General features: G+C 37.3%; 1 protein-coding gene across 1 annotated transcript; it reads left to right on the top strand.

The window, feature by feature from the left end:
* The first annotated feature begins 4387 nt into the window (after positions 1-4387).
* LOC116138876 (protein BOLA4, chloroplastic/mitochondrial) lies at positions 4388-9858 on the top strand. Its single transcript, XM_031424543.1, has 3 exons — positions 4388-4669; positions 8450-8517; positions 9522-9858. Exons 1-3 carry the CDS (start codon positions 4388-4390, stop codon positions 9673-9675), a joined length of 504 nt encoding a protein of 167 aa, XP_031280403.1. The 3' UTR covers positions 9676-9858.
* The last annotated feature ends 10295 nt before the right edge of the window (positions 9859-20153 follow it).

A 20153-nucleotide genomic window follows, 5' to 3' on the forward strand; every position in this document is an offset into this window, starting at 1 on the left:
AATTTGGGTCTTTCGGTTGGCATAGTCTACGTGTATTTGTACTTCATCCAACTCTTCCATGGATGGTTGATTTGGTTCGGTCGAAAGGGTTAGATTGTGTTATAATTGCTATAAAGCATGACTCTTACCCTTGAAGGCATTCTTGTAACAATCCCTCGTGGCTTTGGGATCACCTTTGATCTCTCTCACTCCCCACTTGGTTGGAAATCTAATAGTTTGATGGAAAGTGGATGAGACAGCTTACATGTCATGGATCCAAGGTCAACCCTAGATGACATTATAGGGGGAGGGGCAATTGAGCACCAGGAATATGGTTTGTCTTCTTCTTGATATTCGACTTATCTAGTCCCATGACTTTCACTGCTTCAAGGAAGAGGATGTTGGCTGAGGATCCCCCATCTACTAACACTCTGTTGACCAGGATGTTAGCTATTTGAAGGGAGATGACTAAGAAGTCATGATAAGGGGCGGCTAAGGTGGCTGGCTTGTCGTCCTCAAACTAGATGATATAATCGGTATGTGCTTGGAAGGGTAGATGTAGAGTAGACTTCTAGGTGATGGCTGGCTCAAGCTTGTCGCTTGGCTGAGGAGTAATTTACGCTATTAACTTTTGATCCTCCGGAGATAATAGAGCAGAATCCTTTTGGTGTTGGTTTTCGTGGAGGAGGAGATGGTTCTTTCTTGTTTCTCTGGTTGACTGTGTTCTTACCCTTACTTGTCAATAAATCCCAGAGGTGTCCCATTTTCAATAGAGTTGTCACCTCTAATCTTAGGGCGATGCAATTAGCGGTGTTGTGACCGTGGTCGTCGTGAAATTCACACCATTTAGAGGTGTCCCTCTTAACATTGGGACTAAGCTCAGGTAGCCATTACGGTTGGTCCCATTCCTTTCATGATTGCCACAACTTGGGCTTGTTCAATGTTGAGGTTGTACTTTGGGATCTTGAACTGACTGGAACTAGATGATCTGTTTGTTGGTCTGGTTGGTTAGCAGTTATACGGTTTCCTGTTTTTGCTTGAATTGCGAGGTGAAGGTTGATAGTGGGGTGCATACGCCCTACACTTTGGTCTTTTTTCACTCCACCTTGGGTGGCGATCCTCATATCTTGTGTGCCTCATTTGGTTCGCCTCATCCTCCTCCCATCTATTTGGATTATAGCTCTGGTTAAGGCATCTTCCATTGTGTTGCAGTCGAGATTTGTCAGATCTTTGTATAGTTCTCCATCTTAAAGAAGTCATTTTCTAAAGGCATCTACTACTGTCTCGGGATTGCGGGATGGGATAAAATTTTTTTTTTTTTTTTTTTGTTGAATCGACTGACATACTTTAGCAATGGCTGCCCCCTCTTTTGCTAGACTTTGTACAGGTCGACTGACAACTTCTCGAATTTCTTGTGACTGACCAATTGCTCAACGAAGGTGTCGATAAGTTGGGCTAATGAGCTTATTGAATTGTTTGAGAGATTCGCATACCATTAGAGGGCCGGTCTAGAGAGGCTGGAACCGAAGTTTTTACACATGCAAGCTTCTCTCAACTGTCGTAGCGAACATCCACTATTTGTATGAGACAATGTGGTCATTCGGGTCAGTTGTGCTATAGTAAGGTTTCATGTTAGCGATGGAAAACTTGTGTGGCATCTCGACTAGGGCTATGACGTCTACGAAGGGTGAATCGGCATAGTTGTAGGGTTGGCTCTTCTTGGTTAGGGTTGACACTCTAGGTATGCACCTCATCATTGCTTCCATGTTGGCCAGTCTTTTGGCTAATATTTGCTTCAAGGGTGAGGGGGAGGCCATCAGGCCGGCTTGTTTGGCTTGGTTTGACATGTGACTCGCACTCAACATGTTGGGATTAGTTGAGTCATATGGAGCGGGTTGGGTGTTCGTTCCATCACATGGTGTTTGTTAATTGGGATCTCCATTCATCCTTCCGGGTTGAATCTTTCCGAGGGTGACTGATTAGGTGTTTCGGCCAGCATGGATAAAGAAGGGGGTTATTTGGGAGTCATTCAGTTCGTGAGAGTGGATGGACCCGAGCGAGGTGGATTGAAGGTTTTGGAGTCCACTCAACCCATGAGGGTCAGTCAAGCCGAGTGGGGCTTGGTTAGGATTGCTGTTTGGTTGGGGATGAGTTGGAAGGCTAAGAATTGGTTGTTCTTGTAGTGATAGGTTTGGGTTTACCTGGATGCCTTGATCATGCACCTGAAGAGGGTTTGGCCAAGAGCGGTTGTGTTTGCTGTCAAGGTGCGGGTGGATTCTAGGGCAAGCCATCCACTAGTGATGGGTGGAGCTGGGATAACTGGGTATCTGAATTGGACAATCTCGGGTCCGAAGTCTAGAGAGGTTGCATGGGCATAACTGGTGTGCATAAGCGATTGGGCGTTACTTGGTTAAGTTGAAGCTCAAGATTATAGAATTGACTTACCTTCTCTTTAAAAGTTTGGTTCTCGACCTGGATGGAGGCATTCTCAGTTTCTAACACTGCAACTTTGTCTGAGTGTTGTTGCATAAGAGCACTAAGGGCTTCGAGCTTGGCCTCGAGGCCAGGGTTGGTGTTGTTTGAGTTTTTAGCCATGAGGTGTTTCCTTGTGAAGCAGTGTCATAAGATGAATGATTGCCAGAGGCCCCACGATAAGCACCAAACTGTAGACGGTAAAAGCTACGGTTACAGAAAAGGGGGTCTGATCCCGTGAGGTTGAGGCCACTAGCAATTCGCTGCACCTGCACACACAAATAAACAAGCATGAAGCGAACGGGAAAGATAGGGTGGTGTTTGCCATAAGCATTCTGACGCTTAAGTCAGCAAGGCTGAATGAGGCTAATTTAGTGAGGGTAAAGGAAAGATAGGGTTATCGGAAGTTTAGTTGTAGACTAAAACTACGACGATGGTGTATAGCTCTCAAGGGTGAGAACTAGGTGGTTTGAAGGTGTAATGTTGAATGAATTGTGAGAGGGTAGACCTCTGTTTATATAGCAATAGTAGGATCTCCGAATCCTAGTAGAACTATGAGTCCATAATGGTTGAGATTCAGTGAAAAAGAAAGTCTTCAATTCACTTGCCTTAGTAGGGGAAGGAGTCTTATTTAGTCTAAGATTTAGATCTTAGACGAATCAGGATGTAGATGGATCTCTTCGAGAGAATCCGGATAGTACCAAAGTAGGAAGTAGGTAGCCTTAGGATCTAAGTAAGCCCTAGGTCTAGTAGATGATCTTGGATCAATGGGCCTGGGCCTAGATAAACTGATGACGAGGCGTAAGTTAATTAAGGCCTTAGTGATTGGGCTTAATCTGTAAGCAACCTGGTGGGTGTAATGAGCTGACCCATTACGTGAATTCTGTTGTGGGCCCAATCGAATTTGGGCCATGGCTTTGAGCTCTGTTGAAGGTATTTTGTTTTTTGGGCCCACTGAGGCCGATGACATTTTTTGGCCCTAACAGTTCCCACTCCTATTGGCCTTCTTTGACTTCGTTGTTGTTTTATAAATATTTAAAGTTATAAATGCAACTTACAAAAAGTTAAGTTATTGAGTAGGGACTACGAATTTTGAAGTACTTTATTCCATTTTGTTGAAAGTGTTATGCTTTACTCTTTGAGACAACAAACTCTTGTTGCCAAATTGCTAATGATATGATTTGTCCATGACTAAAATTTAGTCAAGATGCATCAACAACTGAGATTGAAAATAAAAAGGAGTCACAAGCATAATGGTACAAGAACAACTAAACATCGTCAATCATTATGATCCACACAAATTTTGGAGCTATCTCAATATGCTATTTGATAGAGGTCCACTGGTATCCTCTTGACCAGAGAAAGCACCATCTTACTGCTCCAGCCTCATTAAAATCATAATTATATGTTGAAATTGTTACGATTTTCTTGTAAGAAGCCTGACGCAGAGAAACGCAAGGCATAGAACAAAATGACAAAGGGAAAAATTAATAAGAAACTGAAAGAAAATTGAAACAATTAAAAGGTTTGGTGGATGAAAGGAAGATGAAGAATGACTAGGGTTTGTGTCCAGCGAGTTGTCTCAATTCAGCTTCATTGAATGATTAAGAAGGGTGACATTGTCCATTTGTCCTAGCTTAGTTTATTGATGAAATATTCTGATTTAAGGATAAAAATGTCATTTACAGATGAAAATTAATTTAGAAACCTAGGTGTAGAAATCGAAAGATGTTTGACGAAGCGTTTCCAAATTAGGGCTAGGCTGCCTTGTAAAGAAAACAGATCAGACTTTGCTAAGCCCAACCCATAAAAAAAAAACAAAAAAAAAAAAAAAAATAAAAAAATTATTAAAAGCCTTGTATAATAAGCATTTCTCAGACAGGGAAAATAAAAACCCATTTCAAATTCAGAATTGCATCTGCGCCACACTTTAACCATGGCCAAGACTCTGATGTCTCGTCCGTACATTTTTTCGTCATCATCGAGAAGCTTTTGTGGGTACTTTCTTTCTAAAACCAGAATCTTGGTAAACGAAAGCTTCTTGTTGTCTTGCAACAGTAGCAGCAGAAACAAGCTTCAAATCCACGGTAATTGTGCCATTGCATCCAACTCTTCCAGGTTTGGTTTTGTGGGTCATCGTAGATTCACCACTAAAGCCACCCATGTCAATGATGCTGGCTCTATTGACTCTCCTCTCATGCAATCTATGGAGAAAAAGGTATTCTTTTTTCCCTATATTTTCAATTTTATTGTTAGTTTTGAAAGATTCAATTTTGCTATTAATTGATTCCGAGTCTCGTAATAGCTGTAGTTTGTGTTTTAATAACTAAAGAGTGAGCTACAATGTTTGTAGTAGCTTAGCTGAGGCATGTTCTTTAAATTCTATCCAAACAATACATAGAAGCTTTTGCAGGACTAAATTAAATATCCAAAATTCAGGTGTTTTCATCTTAATTAGTTATATGTTTCAGGTTAAAAGTTTTAGCATCTTGGTTAGTGATGATTATAGTTTCCAGGTTTAATGTTCTATGGAAAGGCTCTGAGATATCAAAAATCTCTAGTAAATTGGCATGGACATGATATTTTATAAACTATCTCATGTAAGATTTTTGACAAACCATCACTTTGGACTAGGAAATTGATACCCTCATCGGCATTTCTCAAGAAATATGAATAAATTTAGTGACTCTCTCCCAACCTGTGCTGTGATGCTGTCTAGTCTTATCAGCATGGGCTGCTATACGAAATATCCCCATGCCATTTTAAATGCTTAATAAATTTTCACTGTGATTTTGAAAGGCCCATATAATTGCTTTTCTCAAGCCCAACCAAAGCTGAAATTATCTCGTCTTTTCTAGGCTTTAGGAACAAGGAAAATGTCATCTAAGGAATATTAGCATGGGTCGCAGATTCCCATTTAGCTTGGGTTTTTGATAAAGAATTAATAGTGTTTAGTTTCACCTCTGTTGGTATTGGGTGCCTGGTCAATCAAAAAGTTATACATTGAAGGGTTGAATAGAAAACTAAGCTTATACTTATCAAGTTTTTGATGATTTCAGAAATTGTGATGCCTATGGAATATGAAACAGTTAAAGCCTTGATGGTATGTTTGAAAAATTTAATTGATATTATTTGGAATCGTCATTAATATATCTATTTTCCACATCATTTATTTTTCTTATTAGTACCCATAACTCCCTGACCTTTCTCGTTCTGACCAAGTTCTAACAATGGGTTACTTCTAACCTTAAAGCTTTATTTGCAAGAATACCCAAATTGGTTCCCTGAGGGATTTGAACCCCTGACCTGTTGGTTGGAACCAAGGGTCTAAATATCTGAAACAACCCTCGTGGGCTATCTTTAGAATCTTTTTGTTTCTGTTACCGATGTAGTTGAGGAGAAAATAAATAACTACCCACTTGGCAATCCAATAATAGCCTATCAAAAAACAGCAAAAGGTTTTGGTGGAAAATAAATGTGACTTTGATAATCTTAAAAGTTTCTCTTAACATAGTCTCTAACTCAGAGTGGAAGCCCCACTGTTCATTCTATTTTACATGTTGCTAGGCTCAACTGATCTGACCTTTTAAAAAGAAACTGATCTGGATTAGGTTTTTGACCTTTGGGCATGTGAAAATATAAAACATCTGAATATTGTTTCTAGATTAACATTACCAATATAATTTGACGACACTGATAATTGTCAAGAAATTCATGAATAATGTAATGAACATATAATCAAAAAATGGAGTGATTTTGGGATAATGAAGGCTGAATCTACTTGGAATAATTTAAATGTGTCAATTTTTTTTTTAATTTTTATTATTATTATTATTATTATTATTTATTTATTATTATTTTTTTTGGTCAAGCAAAAGTTTTCAAGTTTTCTTTGGTGCACTTTTGAAGCTTAGCGGAAGTGTTAATTAAATTAGTTAAGTTCATGTTGTTGCAAATGGGCCAAGCTACTTGTGAGCTGTTTGCTAGTGAGTCTATCAAAGCTTCGCTGAAGTTTCCTCAACAAAAATAAACTAACCAAGCTGAAGCTCATTTCAAGTTGACCAACTTAAGCAAACCAACCTCTCTTGCTGGAATATAGAATGAGAGCTCGTGATGCTGCTCTCATTTACCACTTGACCTCTTATTTACTCGTTATATGTGATGGGTGAACTACTATCTCTATATTGTTATAAATTGTCAGGTGGGTGCTATATTTGACATTTTTATTAACATAACACACTTTTTTTTTTCCCTCAAAATTAGTCATACAACACCCTTATTGATAAATTCCATTAGTTTGTTAGTAGTAATAGCATTAGTAATAGTGTGAAAAGTCTATTTTACCTCTACTTTTACGCTTTGACAAAATAATTAAGTATACTAATAGGTTTAAATGCCCAATGACCAAAATACCGTACTGATAGCTGATAACTGTCATTAAAAATACAATTTAAAGAATATGAAAAATTACAAATAAATTCAGGCTTATTTCTAAAGTATTTATAAAAAATAAAATATTTAAAAATATATCAAAATATACTAAATAGTAATTAATATGAATAATAATTGGTTGATGTAATTTCATAGTGTTTAACATAGTGCATAAAGTAATTAATATTCAATAAGTTATTTTATATCATACATTAAATAATACGTTGTATTAAATAAAATAACTACTCTTTAACAAAATCATATTAATATTGAATAAGTACAATATTAAATTATAATTTTTCTTTTGGATAGTTTAAGGTTATTGTCATTGGCAACCACATGCACTATAGGAGATGTGTGTGTGTGACAACATTGCCAATATCAAGTAGCTTTGTTTTTGTTGGCCAAAGCTCTTGGGTTTTTGCATCCTATTTGGAACCAATAGTTTTTGGACATCCTTTTAACCCATTGCTGGCTGTTTGAATTCATAAACCCCTAAGGTCATTGTTAGTTTCCACTATTATCTCTCCAACATTAACTTCTATTGGCCCAAAGTTCGTAATTAGGGTACCGAATGATTAAGTTATTAAAAATATGAGATATTGTTTGTTTAAAAGTGCAAAATGTGGTATCCACATGATAATTTTTGAAACATAGGGTTAGTTTTTAAAGTTTTCATATTTCGAGATGTTAAAAAGAAGTGATGAAATCATACTTGTTGGATCTAGATCTGGGATGAATATGATGATTGAATCACAAAATGAAAAATTACACCAGTTGGTTTTCTGCTTTGTAAATCAGCAGTGTTTTTGAAAGTTTCATAGTTATAGATTGGATCAAACATTTTCCATAGCAGTTTTCATACTTTGTGATTTATGAATCAACATTTATTTATTTATTTATTTTTTATTGTGGGATTTCTCTTATTGTAGATTGGTTTGAACCTTTTACCCACAGCATGCAACACATTTAAATCTCAAGAAATCTAAATTAAAATTAGTTTTGCTTCTTCAAATACTTCAAATGTGAGATCCTATAATCCAGCATATACTCAAAATTACTTTCTTCAATGATGGCTCATCCCAGCACACCTGTAAGACAACCTACATTTGTAACTTGAGCTATAAAGCTGGATAAAAACACATCTTCGCAAAGCACCATGTAAGTGATGAGTTGCATGTGAATTGTTAATTTAGATGAATTTCACCCAACACCCATTTGGATGTCAGCAATGCTTAAGATTGAGATATGAACACTATCATCTATAACGATGAGCTTAGTTCAAACCTTATTCTCAAACCCTTACCCTCTGGACATGCAAATGAAAACTTTCAAATACCCTGTTAGTTTTGGAACTGTATTTTCCACCCTTTTTCCTTTTCCTTTCTTTTGACAACTACATTCCTAAAATCCTCCTTGTTTTATCTGCAATTTGTTTTTTCATCTCTTGTTGGTCACTTGTCTCCTGTCATCTTTAGAGCTATTGCAATTTTTTTTTTTCATTTTATGATATTTCATTGGATTATATATTGTTGTTTTAAATTTCACATTCAATTTTCTGCAACAGATCAAGGAGTCTCTAAATGCAGAATCGGTCTTTGTAAAAGATGCATATGGGGATGGTCGCCATGTTAGGTGAGCTCCTATTTTGTTCCCACGGGCAATTTAAATTAGAAAATGAAAGATTTGGCTTTGGTTGCTTTATTTTATTTTTCTCAATATGTTGGCTCCTTTAATTATCTTTTAGAATTGCCTTTGTAGGATATTTTGTGATTTTATTTATGGCGAAGGTTCAAGTGCATCACTTTTTTGACACAAAATATGACACAATTTGTAAGTCTTGGATTAGAGGACTTTGGGTGTTTGAGATTCAATACAACTTACATAATTAATGCACTTTCAAATACCATAATTAAGATGCAATCTCAACTATTCAAATGCTTTAATCTAATGGCTCAAAAATTGTGTAAAAGAAATGGGGCTCCTGATCCTAAGCTTTTATTTATTTGTCTTCGTCTTTTTGTATAGCATTGTGGATTGGTGTAAACTAGTTCTTATTATTATTTTTTTTAGAAGAGAAACCAGTTGATTATAGAATCAAGATCATCCATGACTCTTCTTCAGATGTTTTATATATTTTGTCTGACATGTGTTCTACAATTTTTTTTTTTCCACTTTCTAAAACGCCAACTTCCTTTTATGCATTAAATTTATAGTCCTATGTTTTCTAATACTTGGAGATGTAACATTTAGTCCACTTGTCTTGAATTCTGATGATAATGTAGTTGACGCCCGGTGCACACACAAAGCAAGAATGTTTATGTACTTCCTTTTGCTGCTGTGTTCATATAGTTGATCCTTGTTGTAATCCCAATGTAGTTATTTCACCTTTTTGAATCCATCTAATAGAGTGAGATGGAAGTCAGGTCTAGTTAGTTAATTAATGTTATTCTTGTGTAATATTGGGAGGTTTCAGGTCATATTGTGATTTGGCTTAAATACATGATGAAAAGATTTTGGGCTATCTAAATGAGCTAAATTCTGAATTGTCCATTTCACTTTTTGTTGATAAAATTTATTGCTGCTCTTTTTTTTTTTTCTTGGTTGATGCACGTATATTGAATCTCTCACATTTGCAGGATCGATGTTATCTCATCAGCTTTTGAGGGACAATCGGCTGTGAATAGGCAGAGGATGGTGTACAAAGCCATATGGGAGGAGCTTCAAAGCACAGTTCATGCAGTTGACCAGATGACTACTAGAACTCCTGCTGAAGCAGAAACCCAGAAATGATTAAGAAGTTATAAATGTCAATAAGAGGATAAACTCTCTCGTCTTTCTTTCTTCCATGTCTTACCTTTTTAAATCATATGGTCACAATTTTTATTAGTAATTGGTTATACCTTGAAGAAAGCAATTGACTTTTTCCGTGTTCCAATGGCATTTCCATAATTTCGTTGCCCCGTCAATTTTTCATCTGCTTTCCATTTATCTCACCCCATTTGTAGGTCTGATTTGCTTTATAGAGCCTTGGGATTTTTAGTATATTCTATGCAAATGGAATATGGCATGCCCTCTTTGCAAATATGGTAAACTTTTGTCGGGTGATACTGCTTTTTTTTTTTTTTTTTTGGGGTATGTGGATATTCCACATGGGATTATGATCAAGACGCCACTTGTTTTACATGTGTCTTTTATTAAGGAGAAGACAACTTGAGTTGTTCTTTTGAATTGGTAAGATAGGAGGCTCGAAGTCTATAATAGGTTAGTGACACTTACACCCCTTACAAGTAGACCAAATGATTGTGCCCCAACTAAGTTCGAAATAGTCACTTACACTCCCAGCTGAGCTGTCTGTTTAATTTGGGTTGATGACACTTACATTCCCTGGAAGTAGACTAAATGACACTTTGCTTCCATGTTCGAAGGTAACCACTTACACTTGTGGCCGGTTATTTTATTTTTTGTTGTCAAGGGTGAAATCGACATTTCAAATTAAACTTCGAATAAATTGATATTTAAATGAATCAACCCTTGACCTCAAAAGTTAAATTAAATTAATTATACACTTGGCTAAAGACCTCTTATGAACGAAACCAACATGATATTAATTATAAAAAAATTATAAAATATGAAAACATTGTGTGGAAACTTATTCAATTTAGAAAAACATAAAAATTAATCTCAATATATTGAATGTGTAATAAAGAACATACAATTTCTTTTTAAATAATTGAAAATATTTATAGTTGGCCGCTAGTTGTGATCCAGGAAGATCGCTGCCGCAATTTAAAGATTATTCCTTCAGATCAAAACGGCACAATCTAGAGAAATGAAACAATTAGAAGAATATGAACGCCATGAACAAGGGTGGTATAAACAATTTGTGACAATGGGTGGCGATGATGAGACTACTTAACTCGGTTAACAGTTTCATCAACCCAGGTACCTAATACGGAGGTTGAACCAAACTTTGTCTTAAATGGATGAGAGTGAGGTTCGGTCTTAAGGTTGAGCTTATCAATAGTAGATTTGGATACTATTTTCATTGTATTACCACCATCAATCACTAATTTACAAGTCTTACCTTTACAAGGGACAAAGGTGTAAAAAAGACCAGTACGCTTCCAATCACTATCTACAATAGAAGTATACCACAGACACCTATTGACACTTGTTTAGAATAACATCATGAGTAAACGACATGTTCCCACCCAAGGTTTGACGAAATCCTAAGTTGGTACCACAAGTTCCATTTATTCAAGATTCCCACCCTTAAAGTAACGAGAAATTGTTAGATATAACGGCTCAAGGGTAAATTGGTCATTTCACAGAGGAGGCGCACATTAGCAGATCGCCACCCTTAACAAAAATCCGGCGCACGTTAGCAACATCGCCGCCGTCGTTTTTCGCTCTTTTCCGGCGATTCTTCCACCCAAAATCACCCTTGTCACCACCATTCTAACCCTCATCCTCCCCTCTACAAAACCATACCCTTGACAACCCCTCATCGCCCGCCGATCTCCATCCACGACAGCCGCCACATGCGACTGGTTTTCGTCGGTGTCCACTGGCAAATGGCCACTAAACGGTTGCTGGGACATAGGGGTTTTGTAGATTAGGAGACGCTGGTTGCAGTGGTGACATCGAATTAGATTTTCATCACTGGAATCGACCGGAATCCGGTGAAGAACGACGAAAACCTAAGCTTGATGGCACCGGCGATCGGAGGGCCCAATGAGTCGGGAACCAGAGGGGTTTTAGACGACGAATGATGGGGAAGGTGATGGAGGTGACCAGGGGTTTCGCCGGCATCGGAAATAGCCCAGATCTTGTGAAAACCGAGACGGTGCACAATCACTAAGGGTGTAATTGATGTAATTTCAAAATAAGATGGTTAATTTTATAATTTTAGTAATTTAGGGGTTAAAATATAATTTATTAATTTAGGGTTAAAGGGCATTATGGTAATTGCACCCTCACTATCCTAAAAAATGTTAACAGTGTTATTTTAAGGGTAGGAATCTAGAATAAATGGAACTTGTGGTACCAACTTGGGATTTCGTCAAACCTTGGGTGGGAATATGTCGTTTACTCTAACATCATAATATACCTTTTTAGAATATGACCCAAACTTTATAGGAATTAGGCATCTCTCATTAACTGGTAAGGAACTAGAGTCAACCCAAGCTACTTTAAATGGATGAGGGTGAGGTTCAATCTTGAGGTTAAGCCTATCAATAGTATATTTGGATACTACATTCATTGTACTACCACTAGCTTACAAGTCTTACCTTTATAAGGGACAAAGGTGTAAAAAAGACCAGTACGCTTCCAATCACTATCTACAATAGAAGTATACCACAGACACCTATTGACACTTGTTTAGAATAACATAGGAATAACATCATAATATACCTTTTTAGAGTATGACCCAAACTTTATAGGAATTAGACATCTCTCATTAACTGGTAAGGAACTAGAGTCAACCCAAGCTACTCTAAATGGATGAGGGTGAGGTTCAATCTTGAGATTAAGCCTATCAATAGTATATATGGATACTACATTCATTGTACTACCACTAGCTTACAAGTCTTACCTTTAGAAGGGATAAAGGTGTTAAAAAGACTAGTACGCTTCCAATCGCTATCTGCAATAGGAGTAGACAATAGACACCTAATGTCACTTGTTCATTCACATTATCATCTAAGTCATCCATGTCATCACTACCCTATATTGAGCCCTCATGTGTTTTGATGTGCCAAAACTAATCAAAGACTTGATTAGTTCTCTAACAAACATGCTAAGGTATGACAAGAAGCCATAACAAAAAACATGCATTTTTCCCAGTTGGTATGATCGTGTAAGACAAAGGAACGATTGTTCTTTGTTTCACTAAGTTGCCTAGATGCACGTTCCTGTTAGCACGACATCGTTCCACATGATCGTGCATGCTTCTGTTCAAAATGAAGTCAAGTTGCTCTCAACGACACAATCTATTCCATCCAAGTCAAAAGTCAAAGTTCTCAAAATTCAAACATTTCGCGCCTTTGGCGAATCTTGGAAGACAAGCCTTGAAGATCAAGATAAAGTTCATGTATCTAAAGTGGAATGTGTTAGGATAGGTGCACTAGAGCCAATAATATTAGACTCTTGTACTATTATATTGAATATCAATAAAGACATAAATTCTATATCATGGCATTTGTTTACATGTTCATATATATATATATATCCTTAGAAGGGCTGAACCATGACGAGAGAGAATTAAGTGTTTCAAATCTTAATTGTAAGGACTTTATGATCACATATGGTGGCCATTTTATAACCGTCTATGAGCTCAATATTAACCTGACAAAGGACACAGATTATACGGTAAGACTTTCATAATGGTGAACGAACCTACCAAAAGATAGTGACAATTCTCACATGTTAAGGTTGTTTGGTGACAACTTGGTACGATGCATGGGTGCTTGTTATTGACAAGTTCACTGGATTTACCCATAAAAGGATTCCATATAGATGGTAACCCTAGTGTCTATGGAATATATCATCTAACAGATGGTGGTGCATGTGATCCTTAGACTTGAGATCACCAGAGCGCCATATGTAAATATTGGTGTAATTTGACACTAGCCTAACGTAGTCCTATTGAGGGTTATCAGTACGATAGTGGTTGGTTACTTCAAGAAGTACACTATGGCTATGGTGAATCGACAAAGGATTCATCACTCCTAAGTACAAGAAAAATTATCTCGTTGAGTTATTCGGTTAGTAACTATGATTGCAAATTTATGGCCACAGTGGAATTGAGTCGCTGCTCAAATCCAATTTTATTTGGTCATTGATTTGATAATCGAATGCAAACGTATCAAGGTAAAATGATTGAAGTTGACACTACTTTTGTACTTCAAACCTTGATGAGATAAATGATGATAAAGGTATTTGAATTGCATAGTAACCATATTGTTGAAAGGCATCAACTTCGCTGAATCTTTATTTGTTAGGTAATCATGATGCCATGCTAGATGGCAGTCTTGATTGGTGTACAGATCGCTAATTAGTTGATGCTTAATTACGAATCCGGTCACTGTTAGCATTAGGGGTATTCGGTTACAAGTACCTTACACTTTTTGAAGGAATCAGAACCGACGGTTCCTTAAAATTTGGAACCAGAACCAGAACCAGAACCGATGGTTCCGGTTCCTAGGTACCCGAACCAGAACCTGTAACAATAATTTCGGTTCCAGTTCTGGTTCTGGGTACCCTATAAAATTACAATGAACCCCCCAAAAGTTTCTAAAATGGCCAAAAAAACCCTCATTTGTGCCTTAAAAACTTACAAATCCCCCCCCAAACTCCATTACTTTGTAAATGTAGATTCTCAAAAGTCAAACCAACTTACTTTAAATGTTATGAAATATAAATATAAGGGGGCGTTTGGTTCAGGAATGTTAGATTACTGGGAATATTGGATTACTGGAAAGATAGATTACCTTGGAAGATTACTGGGAATTTTTAAGAAAATATGTTTGGTTAGTTAGTGGGTATGTTATATTAATATGTTTGGTTATGGGAATAAATTGGTGGGTATGTTATTTAAATTACTAAATTGACCCTCTTTTAAATATTAATATAATATTATTTTTATTATTAATTTTTGAATTATTTTTTAACCCCCAATATTTCAGATTTAGCTAAAACACCCCCGCTTATAAAAAAACTTTAATTCATGACGAAATCACCCCCACCTCCTGGCGCCGCCTGCCGCCACCGCGAACAACCGCCGGAAAATCGCCGGAGCCCCCAAAAACACTGGAAATTCTGTGGGAGGCTCCGGGAGGCTTCGATATGGCCGTTTTTGGCCATATTGATGGCCGAAAACGGCCATATCGGGCTAGATCTGGCCGCTAACGGCCAGATCCGTGGCCGTTAACGGCCAGGTCTGGTCCAGACCTGGCCGATAATGGCCAGGGATCTGGCCGTTAACGGCCAGATCCCTCGATCTGGCCGGAAATGGCCAGAATAGATCTGGCCATTTCCGGCCAGATCTGGCCCGATATGGCCGTTTTCGGCCATCAATATGGCCAAAAACGGCCATATCGAAGCCTCCCGGAGCCTCCCACAGAATTTCCAGTGTTTTTAGGGACTCCGGCAATTTTCCGGCGGTGGTCCGTGGTGGTTGACCCGCTGTCGGCGGTGGTGGCTGGGTGGCTGTGGTGGTGGTGGCTTGGTGGCAGTGGTGGTCTGTAAATTATTTTAAATATAAGGGCATTATTGTCCAAAATTTTAATTAAACAAGGGTAAAATTGAAATAGGATATTAATGTAAATTTGTTTTAAAGTAGGGGTATTATTGTCCAAAATTTTTATTAATAAGGGATAAAATTGTAACAAAAAAAGATAACCCTGGTAATCTCAGAAAACCTAAGAAAATGGAGGTAATCAGATTACCTCTTATATTACCAATAGTAACCACTATTGGTATTTGAAGATTACTGGTATCTTATATTACTTGACAACCAAACGTGGTAATCAAGTAATATAAGATGACATTACCCCAGTAATGTCAGTTAACCCCGAACCAAACTGACCCTAAATGTATTCACATTACTTTTTCTACAAAAGTTTTTATTAACCCCCCCAATCTTTAATTTTATTTTATATTAATCTCGGTTCCTGATTTCTGGTTCCGGTTCCGATTCCTAACTATAGGAACCGGAACCAAACCCAGGGTACCTGCCGGTTCTGGTTCCAATCAATTCTTTTGAACACCCCTAGTTAGCATAATAAAGAGCCTACGGGTCACACACGTTAAAAGCAGTTTAAGGAGAATAATGAAATGAATGGTAATTTCGTCTTTTAGATGAAATGGGTATTTTGGTAATTTTGCTGTGCGATTAAATTCGCTGGGATTGTTGCCAATATTCAATATTTATATTGAAATTGATTTAGCAAAATTATAAGTATATTAATATAAAACATTAATATCATTATGGGATATATTTAATTAAGTTTAAACATATTTAAATAACAAAAATTGTATATATATAGTATATTTTATTTGAATGCTATTCCAAATATGAATAGCAATATTCCTATTGTAAATGAGGGATATCTAGTCCCTCACCATATAAAGAAAGAATAGGAGATTTTAAGTGAATGAATTCATATTATTCACTCACTCAAAAACCATAGCCACAACTCCTTGAAAAGAGAGATTTTTTTTTTTCCTCTAAATTTCGTTTTCTCTCTTAGGGCAAACCAATTAATCTAGCAGTTAATTTGTTTGTGATTCCCGTCCTGCTTTTGTGTGGATACTCTCTTGTTCAATTCAACGTTTGAATCGATTTGCGAAGTCGGAATCAGAATCCGTTTGAAGGAGCCACCAATGTAGTATTGAATTAATCCTTGTATGATTAATTAGTTTTTAATTAATAGATTGCATTATATCATTCCTGATCATGAGAACTGGGTTAAAATTGAATAATTTTTTTTTTGTTTTATTCTGCGTTTATTCAATTGAAAATCCCACGGTGGTATCAAAGCTTAGATTCGATATGTACAATCTATTGTATTTGGTTTTAATCTGCGATTTGATTGATTGCATAATCTAGGGTTTTATAACCAATCGTTTTTAATTAATTTAATTGATTAAAATCTGGTTTTGATTTTGTTGATGAATAATTGTTGGATTAATTAAAAAAAATCGAAATATTGGTGGTTTACCTGCTGCCGTGCATTGCCGCGCATGGTGGCTCCCTGGCCGCGCCCACTGGCGCGCGTGGCTGTCCCTGGCTGCATGCTACCGCGTGTAGCCCACTATCCCCTGGCTGTGCATACCGCACGCAGGCGCGCAGCCTGCCCCACACAGGCCTCGCGTTGCAGCGCGCAGCTACCCTCATCAGACCCTTGGCCGCGCTCGCTTGTGCATGACCTTGTCTTTTGTTGCGCACAACTGCGTGCTGCCTACCCATGGCTTGCATCAGGCCAGTACGCACTCATTTGCGCAACCGCCCATGGTGTTGTGGTTGCGCACAGGAGCAGCCCGTTTTCGGGCTACTGGGATATTGTCTGTTACTACGGGAAACTCCCATAAAACATCCCATTTATGGGAGTTTCCCTACATGATTTTGTGGTGGAAATCAAAGGGTAAAGGTATTCTCACATTGTTGCGGGAGAAGGGAATTTTGGGGATTGTCAAATTGACGTTTTGAACTTTTCGTCAAGCCACCATAAAGTGGAGCAATCATGGCTGTTCTGGACTGCCCAGTTCATATTTTCACTAAATAGGGACTAAACTACAAGTTTTGCAAGTTTAGGGACCAATAAATTCTACAAAATTAAAAGGGGTAATCGTAATTTTACCTTGTGAATTCAAATTTGAATTTTTGAATGTTAAGCTGTATCTGATTGATATATGATTATGGTGTTCGGTACTTGGCCATCAACCTTAGGTTTATTTTATCTATTTTTATTATGAGATTGAATGCTTGTAATAAATTTTATTAAATAGGATCTGCATGTCTGGCCTATCTTTTTACTCTCAATGTAATTCTCTTTTCCCCTAAATCCCCTCAAATGTAACTTGAGGTTTTTACTTTATTTGATGTAAATTAGAAAATGTTTTAGTTATTGTAATTCATTGTTGTAAAGAATATAAAGCAAAGGCATGCAACATGTCCCAAAGACTTTTTTATAACTTTGCGCTTATTTGCATGAACCAAGGTTGTCCTACCAATTCCTCAAAGCTCAAGGAATTCGGTTTTAGATTGGTCATATACCAACACGTTTACTTTATTATCATATAAAGCATGCTAAGGTTGAATGTTTTAATATGCCGGACTATAAAATGCTAATAAGATAATAAAATTGGTGAGACACTAAATTAAAACCCCTCATTTAGATATTAAGTCATAAATAACCACACGCCTTCCATCACTGTGGGATTAATCAAACCACTGTTCGTCGTGGTCTTGTTCGACCCTACAAAGGGTACACTTCTACCAGTGGGAGGTTAATCATTCATTGAAGTTTTCCTTAATAGTGATGGGTCAAACTTAACTAGGTGTATTTTGCTTGTTTGCCTTTGCGAAGGTTTATAAATACACTAGAGGCATAGTAGAGTAGTGCATTTGATTGATGCACACGGCAACATGTAGTGTCCAACTCACTGATCTGAAAATTACACTTGAGGACAATGGTTGGTGCCATTGGATTGTGTAATTGGTTTGTTGGCTTTATTTACATTTGAGTTTAATAGTGGGAGCTATTATATGATGTGAATTAAAGTTTGTTGACCTACCTAATCATTCTATTTTAGCTTGTTTGCCCTTGCGAAGGTTTGAAATAGAAGTGATGGGATTTTGGCCCACTAGGGAGATCAACGAGCCTTCCTGAGTTTAATAGTGAGAGCTATTAAGCTTGAGTAAAATAATGGGAGTAATTTCTTTCAGAATCGTACCAGACACGAATGCTATGAGGTTTCAAATGCATTGTTTAGATGTTGAATGGTTAAGGGAGCCTAAGTTGGCCCACATGTGATCAAGATGATTGGTTACATTCAGAGGCTTGAGACTTTGGGTTTTGTCATGGACGTAGAACTTTCAATGTATCTTGTTCTGCAATCCTTGCCTCACTCTTTCTCCCAATTCATATTGAATTTTAATATGAATGTAATGGAGAAGTCTCTCTTAGAGCTTCTGAGTATGCTAAAGACAATAGAGAAGGACATGAAGAAGTCCAAACTAGTGTTGTTAGTTGCTGCTGGACTTGGGAAAGGAAGGGGTAAACAAGGAAAAGGAAAGGCTAAGGCCAATCCTAGGTCTAAGCCTAAAACCCAAGATGTTCTGTAGCCTGCTGGTGGCATGGGCAAGGATGGGAAGGTGGTTTGCTTCTATTGTGGCAAGCTTGGCCATTGGAGGAAACATTGCAAGGCCTTCCTAGCAAACAAGAAGAAGAATTCAGAATCTTATTCTAAAGGTATGTATATGATTGAAATAAATCTTTCTTCTGTTACATCTTAGGTCATTGACATTGGATGTGGTTCTCATATTTTCACTTTTGTGTAGGGACTGCGGCAGAGTAGATCACTCAGTCGAGGAGAGGTGGACCTATAAGTTGGAAATAGAGCTCGAGTTGTTGCATTGGCCGTAGGAGGTTATTATTTTTCTTTTCCTTCGGGCCTTGTATTAGAACTTTTGGATTGTTATTATGTGCCTTTAGTTTCAAAGAACATAATTTATGTGTCCACTTTGGACAGTAATGGATATCAATTTATAATTGCTAATGGATTGTTGTCATTTAGTTTAAATGATATTCATTATGGAACTATGGCATTACATAATGGTTTGTATAGTCTGGATTTAAATAATAATGTAATATTCAATCTTAGGAGTAAGAAAGGCAAGAGTGGCCATTTTAATTAGACATATCTCTAGCATTGTAGGCTAGGTCATGTTAACCAAACTCACATTGCAAGGCTCCACAAAGATGAAGTTTTGGACCCATTTGACTTCTAGTCTTATGAGATATGCAAGTCATGCCTATTAGGCAAAATAACCAAGTCACATTTCACTAGACATAGTGAAATGACTATTGAACTGTTAGGCATCATCCACAGTGATGTATGTGGACCACTAACAGTGCAAGCCAGAAGTGGGTATTCTTACTTCATCACATTTACTGATGACTCAGTAGATTTGTTATGTCTACTTAATGAGACTTAAATTTGAGTCCTTTGACAAGTTCAAAGAATTTAGGAGTGAAGTACAGAATCAACTAGGCAAAAATATCAAGGTTCTTCAATCTGACAGGGAAAAAGAATACTTGAGCTCAAAGTTTGATGCATACCTGAAGAATTGTGGGATAGTATCTCTACTCACACCTCCTTATACACCTTAGCATAATGGTGTGTCTGAAAGGAGGAGCCGAACCTTGTTAAATATGGTTCGATCTATGATGAGTTTTACAGATTTACCCATATCGTTTTGAGGCTATGCCTTGGAGGCTGCAACTTATACACTAAATCATGTATCGTCAAAGAAATTGACTATATGAACTATGGAATAGATAAAAACCCATTTTATCTTATCTAAGAGTTTGGGGTTGTGATGCTTATGTCAAGAAATTGACTTTGAACAAATTGCCTCAAAATCTGAAAATGCAATTTTGTGGGGTATCCTAAGGAAACTAGAGGATACTACTTCTACCACCCACATAAGCATAAAGTTTTCGTTGCTCGTACTGGGGTCTTCTTGGAGAAGGAATTCT

This window comes from Pistacia vera, unplaced genomic scaffold (genome assembly GCF_008641045.1).
Source record: "Pistacia vera cultivar Batoury unplaced genomic scaffold, PisVer_v2 Contig344, whole genome shotgun sequence".
In the NCBI taxonomy this organism is placed as follows: domain Eukaryota; kingdom Viridiplantae; phylum Streptophyta; class Magnoliopsida; order Sapindales; family Anacardiaceae; genus Pistacia; species Pistacia vera.

Bases quoted from the DNA above. Each gene is read 5' to 3' on its own strand.
- LOC116138876 (XM_031424543.1), top strand. From the start codon at position 4,388: ATGGCCAAGACTCTGATGTCTCGTCCGTACATTTTTTCGTCATCATCG. The intron at 4,670-8,449 runs GTATTCTTTTTT...TTTCTGCAACAG, and splicing joins TGCAATCTATGGAGAAAAAG to ATCAAGGAGTCTCTAAATGC. The intron at 8,518-9,521 runs GTGAGCTCCTAT...TCACATTTGCAG, and splicing joins GGGGATGGTCGCCATGTTAG to GATCGATGTTATCTCATCAG.